Here is an 11,389-nt window from a genome sequence, read left to right on the forward strand (position 1 = left end):
ACTGCACAATGGACTAAGCCTTGAATTGACAGTTTTGTGCGGATAAGTTTCACTTAAAGTCTTTGCTGATACTAGGCTACCGTAGGCTACCCCTCGGTTTTGGAGCATGTAAGTCATACTCCTGGCCTTTCATGAGCTTACTAGAGATTACCCTATCTCATAGATTGTGACTAACAGTCAGGCTCATATAGGTGTGTTCTTTCAAGACTGCTCTGTAGGACAACATCTTTGCTTATAAAAACCACAGAACACATTAAGATAAACTCAACTTGCCATACAGATTATGAGAGTATTGCATCTCCAACGGGGTGGGTTTGTTAAGGTACTCTCCTCCAGCTAACCAATGGCTTGTTTTTCTCAGATCCTACTTCACGGGATCTCCAATCACATAGGTTGAGTTGCTACCATGGTTGACTCATGTGGGTCTCATACCCATCTCCCTTGATGCAGTGTCTATCACATTCCGTGACAAACCTTTTGTAAAGGGATCTACCAGATTCTTAGTCCTTTGGATGTAATCCAAAGCTATCACTCCGGAGTTTCTCAGTTTTTTGACAGGCTTCAACCTTCTCTTTACATGTCTGGATGACTTCATGTTATCCTTAGGACTGTTCACTTTAGCAATCACTGTTTGATTATCACAGTTCATAGGAATAGCCGGTATCGGTTTTTCAACCACCGGCAAATCCATTAAGAGTTCACGAAGCCATTCAGCTTCAACAATTGCTGTATCTAATGCTGTGAGCTCTGCTTCCATTGTTGACCTCGTTAATATGGTCTGCTTGCAAGACTTCCATGAAACAACACCACCTCCAAGAGTGAATACATATCCACTAGTGGCCTTGATCTCATCAGCATCAGAAATCCAGTTTGAATCACTATAGCCCTCCAGTACCCATGGATAACCGGTATAGTGAATGCCATAGCTAATTGTGCCTTTTAGATAGCGCATAACTCTCTCAAGAGCGTCCCAATGATCATCTCCTGGATTAGAGACAAATCGGTTTAGTTTGCTCACAGCAAACGAGATGTCAGGTCTGGTGGCGCTAGCTAAATACATAAGTGAGCCGATGATTTGAGAATATCTTAGTTGATCCCTGGCTATTCCCTGGTTCTTCCGAAGCAATACACTAGGGTTGTAAGGTGTTGGAGAAGGTTTGCAGTCCATAAAACCAAAACGACTCAAAACCTTTTCCACATAGTGGGATTGCAAAAGTGTGATCCCACCATCTTCACCTTTCAACATCTTTATGTTCAAAATAACATCAGCTACTCCCATATCCTTCATTTCAAAATTATGAGACAAGAAAGTCTTGACCTCCTCGATGACATGAAGGTTGGTACCAAAGATTAGTATGTTATCAACATACAAACACAGAATAACACCTTCACCCCACTATGGCGGTAGTACACACACCTGTCGGTTTCATTCACAGCAAAGCCCGAAGATGTGAGAGTTCTGTCGAACTTCTCATGCCATTGTTTAGGTGCTTGTTTAAGGCCACACAAAGACTTCAATAACTTGCAAACCTTTCCTTCTTGACCATCTACTACAAAACCATCTGGTTGTTCCATATAGATTTCCTCATCCAACTCTCCATTCAGGAAAGCTATCTTAACGTCCATCTGGTGAATGAGAAGACCATATGAGGCAGCTAGTGACAGTAGTACTCGAATGGTGGTCATTCGGGCCACAGGTGAATAAGTGTCAAAGAAGTCTTCACCTTCTTTCTGGGTATAACCCTTGGCCACGAGCCGTGCCTTGTACTTTTTGATTGTACCATCAGGCCTAAGCTTTTTCTTAAACACCCACTTACATCCTACAGGTTTGCAACCATAAGGACGATCAGTGATCTCCCAAGTTCCGTTAGCAATAATCGAATTCATTTCGCTATGGACTGCTTCCTTCTAGTAGTCTGCATCCAGAGATGCATATGCTTCTGAAATAGTTTTGGGAGTATCATCCACAAGATTTACAATGAAATTATCACCAAAAGACTTTACAGTCCTTTGTCTCTTACTCCTTCTAGGAGCTTCATTGTCTTTCTCCTCAGGATTTTTCTCAAGTGTTTGTTCAACATATTCCATTGGAATGACAGATTCAGGAGTTTGATTAGTCTCCTGACTAGAACAGCTAGGCATGTCTTTCATAGGAAATATATCCTCAAAGAATGTAGCATCTCTGGACTCCATTATTGTACTGACATGCATGCCAGGTATTCCAGATTTTACCACTAAAAATCTATAGCCAATGCTATGATGTGCATAGCCCAGAAAGACACAATCCACGGTTTTTGGTCCAAGTTTGCGTTTCTTGGTAATCGGTACATTGACTTTCGCCAAGCAACCCCAAGTGCGCAAGTAAGAGAGTGTTAGCCTTTTCTTCTCCCATTGTTCGAATGGTGTTATCTCTTTATTCTTTGTAGAAACCCTGTTTAGGACATGACAAGAAGTCAATATAGCCTCCCCCCACCATGCCTTGGATAGACTCGCAGTGTCTAACATAGCGTTAACCAAATCAGTTAGAGTGCGGTTCTTCCTCTCGGCAACCCCATTTGACTGAGGTGAATAGGGAGGTGTCCTCTCATGGATTATGCCATGTTCCTCGTAGAATAAATTGAATTAACTAGAAAGGTACTCTCCACCACGATCTAACCTAACCCTTTTGATTTTCCTTTCAAGTTGGTTTTCAACTTCTGCTTTATAGATTTTAAAGTAATGGAATGCTTCATCCTTTGAATTCAACAGATACACATAGCAATATCTAGTGGAGTCATCTATCAAAGTCATGAAGTATCTCTTTCCACCTTTCGTCAACACACCATTCATCTCACAGAGATCCGAATGTATGAGCTCTAATGGTGCCAAGTTTCTTTCCTCCACAACCTTATGAGGCTTGCGAGGTTGCTTAGCTTGCACACAAGCTTGACACTTAGAGCCTTTGACTAAGGTGACTTTGGGGATTAGATTCAAACTGGCAAGCCGCGTCATGCAACCAAAATTAATATGACAGAGTTGTGAATGCCAAATATTAGCTTCGCCTCCATTAACCCTATCACAAATATGGTTTACAACTTTATTACAAAAGTCTGTGAGGGAAAGGCGAAACAAGCCTCCGCACTCATAGCCTTTACCGATGAAAAATCCACACTTGGACAAGACTACTTTATTTGACTCAAAGACCAACTTAAACCCATCTCTACACAAAAGAGAGCCGCTAACAAGATTCTTGTTCATAGAACGGACATGCTGCACGTTCTGTAGCCGCACAATCTTTCCCGAAGTAAACTTCAGATCTACCGTGCCAACACCATGAACAGAAGCATGTGACCCATTCCCCATTAGGACGGAGAAGTCCCGAGCGACCTGGTAAGAAGAGAACAATAAAATATCAGCGCACACATGAACATTAGCACCAGTATCAATCCACCAATCGGTAGACTGACAAACCGAAAGAACAGTAGGTAGATTACCATACCCGGATGCTCCCGTCTTGGTGTTGCCAATAATCACGTTGACAGATTTAGAATTCTGTCCTTGCTGACCCTTCCTGCCTTTGTGATTCTTGCAGTTCTTGGCCCAATGTCCAATCTCATCGCACACAAAGCAAGGATGTTCTTTTGTATTCTTCTTCTTCTTGAAGTTGGTAGTCTGTGAGACCTTGTTTTTCCCTTTGAACTTGTGGTCCTTCTTCTTTTGCACCAAGTTGGCGCTAAAAGGGTCCTCGTTCCCCTTGGAATGTGTGTCCTTTGCCCGCGCCTTTTCTTCAACATCAAGAGACCCAATGAGATTCCCGACGGAGATCTCCTATCTCTTATGTTTTAGAGAGGTGGCAAAGTTCCTCCATGAAGGAGGGAGTTTGGCAATAATGCCCCCAACGACAAATTTGTCGGGCAACACACATTTTAGGAGTTCAAGTTCCTTTACAATGCACTGTATCTCATGAGCCTGCTCGACTACAGAACGGCCATCGACCATTTTGTAGTCATGATATTGCTCCATGACATACAATTCACTGCCTGCATCAGTTGCGCCGAACTTGGCTTCGAGCGCATCCCACAATTCCTTGGCTTCTTGCATATGTAAATATGCATCAACCAATTTCTCACCGATTACGCTCATGATGGCACCCACAAAGATGACAGTGGCTTCCTGGAACACTTTCTCCTATTCAGGAGTAGTCGTTCCCTCAGGCTTGCCAACTGCCACCCAGTACACGTTCATAGCGGTCAGCCACAAGGTGACTTTTGTTTGCCATCTTTTGAAGTGTGTTCCATTAAACGAACCCGGTTTTAATGCAGTAGCAAAGCCAGTCATCGAAAATTGCCTATAAGGTTTTTGGATTGATGAAATATTAAGCAATTTCCAAATTAAAATAATCCAGAAAAATATTAGATACGACATGAATATTTTTCTAGCAAGTTTGATCAAACAGATATTCCTACAAAGACTAGACAAGATAGTATACTTAAATATCATAATATCTCTAAACAGACTGTGAATTGTCATCAAAATATCCTCCACTAGTCTAGACGTGCTAGTTTTCAAGACAAAGTCAAAACAAAGCACGAATAGAAGGATTCCAAGACATACGTGATGTTTGCAGGAAAGGTCGCAATGGTACTGTTGTTGACTTCAGCCATGACGTAGTTGTTCACTTGATGTAGAAGATGTAGACGTACACTACGTGGTCGGTGTAGACGAAGTGGACGTACAAAGTCGTGCGTGAACAAGCGGAGACGAACGTGAGCAGCCGCGCAAAGAAGCGCTCCCCAAAAACCTTATTCGCCTTCCCCCGGTACAGGAACTCAAAGGCGGGGTTCCGGAGGCCTGCTCTCCCTAACTCCGGTGCACGCTGAAGCATGGATGGGGCAGCGTGTGTAGCAGCAACAAAACAGTGGGATGAGAGAGAGGATGGAGGCTATATTTCCACTGTGCACAACTCCTGTCTTTATATAGCCAGTGGGAGTTAATCCAACTCCTCGTAACAGAGGTTCAAATGCATGGTATTTCTCCTTCAATTGCATGCAGAGGCAATTGCATGGCGTTTCTCCTTCAATTGCATGCAGAGGCAATTGCATGGTTTCTCCTTCAATTGCATGCAGAGGCAATTGCATGGCGTTTCTCCTTCAATTGCATGCAGAGGCAATTGCATGCAGAGGCAATTGCATGGCGTTTCTCCTTCAATTGCATGCAGAAGCAATTGCATGGTTTCTCCTTCAATTGCATGCAGAAGCAATTGTATGGCGTTTCTCCTTCAATTGCATGCAGAAGCAATTGCATGGCGTTGGAAACTCCCTCCAGCCAATTCATTTGCATGGCATTGGAAACTCCCTTCATTTGCAATTGCATGTGCGTTGGGATTTTGTCCAACAGCTAGTTCACATAACTTGAAAATTACTCAAATAGGTCACAAACTTGTTTAAGTGGTGCATAGCTGGTCACTTGCGTCCCATCTTCAGAAAGTGCTTTCATCGTTTCAATTCTTTAGAAGGAATATTTACAAACTCCCATGAGTTCAATCTAAACTTTAGAAGGAAAATTAGTTGTTGATCATGATTTTTTAATTTTTCTTTATTTTCCTTATTGTGTGTTTCATATCTTCCAATTCTCCTTCCTAGTCATTTAATAAATGTTAACAATGTACACTTTATATGCCTTTGTTGATCTGGAACAATTTATTGATGCATTCTTCAATAACATTTTGGAGACGTTCAACTGTCGAAACCCGAATTCCTTTTAGAGTAGGAAGCAAATCCAGGTACAACTCGTCGTACTAGACTAGAACTTGGATCATATAAAGTACAAGTGTTCACCCGCTACCCGTGTTTTCTAATACGCTACTTTTGATTGCGACAATTTCGATCAAATCTCTGGTGTGGAACTACATAGTCATTACCTAATTAATATTTGCTTCATTCAGCATTCATCTTAAATTACCTTGTAAATTCCTGCAGCAGCGCAGGGAGAATGCACCTAGTTACAACAATTTACAACAATATGTATACAGGCGGCATAACCCTGCTACCCTTATTTTCTAGTTAATTTATTTTTACTGGTCATAGATGATTAACTTGTTAAGGGACTCCGTCTCCCGGACCTCAAACGAGCTGTTGGACATCCCCAAGTGAGCCATCAGGAACCAAACAATTGTGATGAGCTCACCACCATGGCTCAGCTGCCGAAGGTGCTCTCTCGCCTGCGTACGCGCTGCAGTGAACGTCAGCATTTCCACCCACACATGGGCAACCACCCTCCACATCGCATCCGGGCTGGCGAAGGATTCTATCAGCGCCTTGGCCAGGATGCACGCGTTGAAGAGCACCGTCTTGGTCCGGTCGCCCTGGACGAAGCGATCCTCGAACGTGCTGGTGTCCATGGTCAGCACGATCTTGCAGGCCGTCCGGTGGTCGAGTTGTGCGGAGGACTCGAACAGCAGCATGGCCCCTGCATAGGTGTTTCTGTACCGCAGCTGGCCGATCCCTATCGTCGCGGACACCATCTCTGGCTTGTTGAGGAGCAGGTAAAGCATGTACTCCGACAAGCACTTGCTGACGGTCATCGTCTGCTCGCAAGTCTCCAGCTTCGGCCGTGAGTCATCATCTTCATTGAGGCTGAGGCACAGGTCCGTTGCGATGTGCCACAGCAGCAAGGACTCGTCAAAGTCCCTATCGGTCACGCTCTGCAAGATGACGGTGCTGTGCCTTTTATCCGGATTAGAACATTCCTTGAAGTACTCTCGGAGGGCTCCTCGCCTCGAACTTCGCAGGCCTCCTTCCTTTCCTTAGATGTGGTTGCTCTGGTGACAGTGTCTTTTATCCTGTCCAAAATGAAGGTCAGGAGGAGCTGGTACTCTTGTTTAACTTCATTGGTGTGGCCGAGGGGTGGCTTGTGCCGGATCATGTGGCTGACACTTGCTAGTGGCGTCAAGAAGAAGCCACGGCAGCGCGTGCTGGTCCTGGAGTGGTCGATGAGGTTCATCTGCCAGACCGTCCCCGACCACGATGACCGCTGGGGCGTCCGCCTGCAGCACCGCATGGCCTTCTGGATGGCGCTCGCCAACCAGGAGCCCTTGGATTGGTGGATGAAGACGAGTGTCCAGTCGGAGAAGAGGAGCATGACAAGCGCGGCTGCCTCTAGTGCCACGGCGGCGACGAGCAGCGCGTAGGTGATGCCGACGTCAACCGGCCGGAGGCCAGCCTTGTCGTGGGCTGCGAAGATGAGGAGGCTGGATATGACGCAACTTTAGCCGACGAAGCGGAGCACGTAGCCAGCCGTGGTGCTGAGCACCGGCATCTTGGTGTAGAGCATGTCGTACGTGTAGTTGAGCTCCAGCTCAAGGATGTGGAAGGCCTTCATGGGGTCCCGCCTGCCGAGCTCCAGGTAGAAGGCCTCGCTCACCCTCTGATTCTTCGTGCTGATGACGCCGTTCACGAAGAGAGACCGGAACTTGACGAACAGGTCGTACGCCCTCACCTCGTCCGCTCCCTCGTACTCGAGCCTGCTGAGGGCCGCGCCATCTCCATAGTCCACGTGCCCGTAGGCCTCTCTGTCACCGATGGTGATGATGTCCACGACCAGCCCGGCTCTCACCCTGGAGGAGTACGCCTGCATTAGCTTGGGGATGTTGGTTGAACGGACTTCAGGCTCGCCGAGGATGGATACGGGGAACCCTGCGGTGCTCCCGGAGTACAGAGAGTATGTGCGCTCTCCGTACTTGATGATGCCGGCGATGAACATGAGGGCGGTCGTCGCGATCATCGGGTTGCCCTGCAGGGAGCAGAGGAAGACCACCGCCGCTGCAGAGAGCTCGAATAGGAGGCCGATGAGGTGGCGCAGCCAGAGCTCATTGTCGGCGAGTGAGTAGGCAGTGATCGTGTCCGGCCCGCCCAGATGGAGCAGCAGGAACGGCGCCCAGAAAGCAAAGATGATGGGACTGCCCCCTCCACCTGTGCCAAAGCTTCCTGAGATGGCCGCGCCGCCACACGGCGCATGCCTGAGTGCTGCGGTGGAAGGAATAGCCATGTCGCCGATGCTGCCACTTCCGCCGCCACCACCGCCGATGTTCCCCATATTGTTCAGAAGGAGGCCAAGGGCGAGGTCCGCAACCCAGTCCGCGAGGAGGTAGCAGGACCAGATGACGAAGCGGATGAAGGCGGAGGAGGAGCGCTTCCTGAGCGGGCCGGCAAAGATGAGGACGACCTGGAACACTAGGCTGAGGAGGACGGCGACGCGTATCTCCCAGTTGCTGTCCCGCTGCGGCACCGGAGGGTTGAACCCCATCCTGGCTCTGGCTGTTCACCACCTTAGGTATCTGGAGCATCACCAAAAAGTCTCTATCACTCGAGGACATTAACTTGCATTCATACAGCAGGGAAATTTTCAGTTTGAGTTTGGGTAAACTAGTCTAGCAATTACCGTTTGGGAATTTTATGTTATCTATTATTATATAATAAAAGGATATTACCAACCGTCTACTGTCGCTAAGAAAAAAGAAAAATATATAAACTAGAAACACTCAACAGCACAAAAGAACATCCGGCCTTTAATCTCTTTATATTAGGTCTAGATCGTATTGGAGATGTAGTGTAATACCATAGCTTTAGCAGTCTAGTAGTGATGTTAGCCCATATAGTCTAGATGTTTTGTGTGGTAGTTTAAGTACATCTTGCTAGTTTAGATTGGTGAGGATCTACGTGTAGCTGTTTTTACCACACAATCTAATAAAAAGCATGGACTTCGCGGTATACCATTTACTTCAACAAAAAACAAATGATGATGGCTTGATTCCCTTTTATGTGTTCTTACTTGACGTAGAAAATATATCCTCAACTTTTAGGGCATGTTTGGAAGATGATAATTTCATAGGTAGCAGTCCAATTTCTGTAAGAATGATGAAAAATTCCCGTGTTCTATAGGAGACCTTAATATGTAAATTCAGATTATGCGATTTGTATCCATATTCCTAGATTGGAAGTTACGATTTGGAAACTTACTTAGACTGTTCATGATCACCTTGCATAATCATTTTAATGGAGTTTCTATTTCAATAATTGGCTAACCATATACACAACTATTTTGAGAAAGCAACATGAGAGCTGCTAATTTCCATTATACTACACAAAGTTATTATGTATCCAACAGGCCCAACACTATACTAGACCTAGCCTGCGCAATTGCATGGGCATCGTAGCTAGTTGTTAATGAAAAAACAGCTAAAATTGCTGAATTATGGGATGCTGTACAGTTGAAATGTGCATTAATATTCCGTAGGTGCGTAGGACCTAGATGAATGTTGTTATAGCAGAAAGTGTGCCAAATTGCACAAACTATAGCTTCTTCTGCATAAGAAGACAGTCTAATTTGGAAAGTCACCTCATCAGGTTTGTACAGCACTCAAACCCTATACAGGTTGATTAATTACCGTGTTGTGACACCAGTTTACTTACCTGCATTATGGCGCCTTCCCTCAGGGACCACCTCCCCGAGGGCCCGAGGGAAGCAAGGTTCGGGAGTGGGTGCTCGGGGACGAGAACAGTTGGTCCCCGAGTACCCAGAGAGCCCCAAGGACCCGAGGGAAGTCAGGTCCGGGAGTGGGTGCTCGAGGGCAGGAACAGTTGGTCCCCGAGCACCCAGAGAGCCCTGGGCACCCGTCAAACCCCATGCCGGTGGACCCCGCAGGGACTCCACGATGAAGTGTCGGTCAGTAGGAGGCCCGATGCCGCATTTAATGTGGAGCGTGGACGGTCACATCCAGCCACTTTCCCCCACGCCTGTCGTACCGAATACGCCAGTCCCTGCCGCCGCCTGGCAGGAAGGCGTGGGCACAATTAATGCGACGGGTCTCATCGCATGACCCCCCGCGGGGCCCATGAAGAAAGGCGGTTTGAAGATATCCTTATGAGCACAAGGCTTATCACCCTGTCACATCGGACTGCGGCAAACCTACTCTGCCCAAACGGGCATGAGAGAATACTCAGAAGCTGGCCGGTGGGCGCCCCTGTGCCTACCAAAGTTGGAACGCGAAGACCAAGGGAACCGACCGAGGGATATTTTTTCAACCCTCTGTAATAACAACTGTAGACTAATGATGGCTACTTTCCATTTATTGTTTACGGGAACTTGTGCCCTTGTTCTGGGCATTCCCTGAATGGCCTCCCCCCAGTAGATAAAAGGGGGGGGAGCACCTTAAAAAGAGAGGGCGGAAAAAGATAGAGATAGAGATCGATCAATAGACATCCGAGGAAGAGACATCCGAAGAACATTGATAACATACAGAACACACAGGAGTAGGGTATTACCCCTTCGTACGGCCTGAACCTGTCTAAACCCTTGGTGCATTCATTTCTACTAGCTGACGAAGATCCATCCTACCTAAGTCCCACACACATTAACCCCACGTACGAGGTAGTTCCAAGACCAGCCCCCCCGGCCGAATCTCGAAGGGGATCCCTCAGGATCCCTACTCACGGTGTTCATCCACCGACAGCTGGCGCGCCAGGTAGGGGGTTGTATCCCTGAATCCACCTCGTTTTTTACAGAAAAAATGGCGGGTGGACATCGTCTTCAGCACGTTGATTCGAACTTGAACGAGGAGATGGGAAACGTGGCCCAGGTGGCCCCAGCTCCAACTGGTCCTCAGCACCGTCAACAGCCGGCTCATACGGCACCTCCTTACGTCGGGGACCATGGCGCTGGGCCAGTAGGGCCACGACCGCCGCGGGCGGGTCGCCGAACCCGCAGCAAGCAGCAATCGTCCCTGCCACAAGATCGGCATCCGGACAACACCGAGTGCCGATACGGCGCAAACTCAACTTTGGCGATGCCAGCCCTGGGAGTGCCTTGCTTGCGGCGCAAGCACTCCTTAGGCACCCGCCTGTACAGGCAGCAGGAGAAACACCAGAGGGCCGTTGGCTACAGGAGGTAGCCGACTTGGTGGGCACGGCTCATCGGCAAGTACTTGCCCAAAGTTCCCGTACCACCTCCCTCTACGGTACAACAAAGGCTGGAACATCTGCGGGTGGCGGTAGAGCCAGCCGGGTGGGCTCCAAACGAAGTGCCTCCCCCCTGATCACGACGGGAGCTCAAGACCTCCGTTTGCACATTAATGAGCGGAGGGCCATCGAGGATGCGTGTGTCACCCTCGAGCGCCATCGGGAGTCCCGTCGCGAGGCCGAGGCGGTGGAGGACCAAGCCTCCTCTATGCCGGCCCGCGACCACCGGGGTTCCCCGGTGCGCCGGCGTTCACCCCCCAGGGGCACAGCCGGCGCCGAGGTATATGGCACAGGCTACCGAGTGTTCACCGGCGAGCTCCGTTGGGTCAACTGGCCCACAAAGTTCTGGCCCGAACTACCGGAAAAGTACAACGGTTCCATCGACCCCGTTGAGT

General features: G+C 47.9%; 1 protein-coding gene across 1 annotated transcript; it reads right to left on the reverse strand.

The window, feature by feature from the left end:
* Positions 1–6,961: 6,961 nt before the first annotated feature.
* LOC133886368 (uncharacterized) lies at positions 6,962–8,305 on the reverse strand. Its single transcript, XM_062326093.1, has one exon. It carries the CDS (start codon positions 8,281–8,283, stop codon positions 7,246–7,248), a length of 1,038 nt encoding a protein of 345 aa, XP_062182077.1. The 5' UTR covers positions 8,284–8,305; the 3' UTR covers positions 6,962–7,245.
* Positions 8,306–11,389: the final 3,084 nt, after the last annotated feature.

The sequence above is a fragment of the Phragmites australis genome, chromosome 12 (assembly GCF_958298935.1).
Source record: "Phragmites australis chromosome 12, lpPhrAust1.1, whole genome shotgun sequence".
Lineage (NCBI taxonomy): Eukaryota > Viridiplantae > Streptophyta > Magnoliopsida > Poales > Poaceae > Phragmites > Phragmites australis.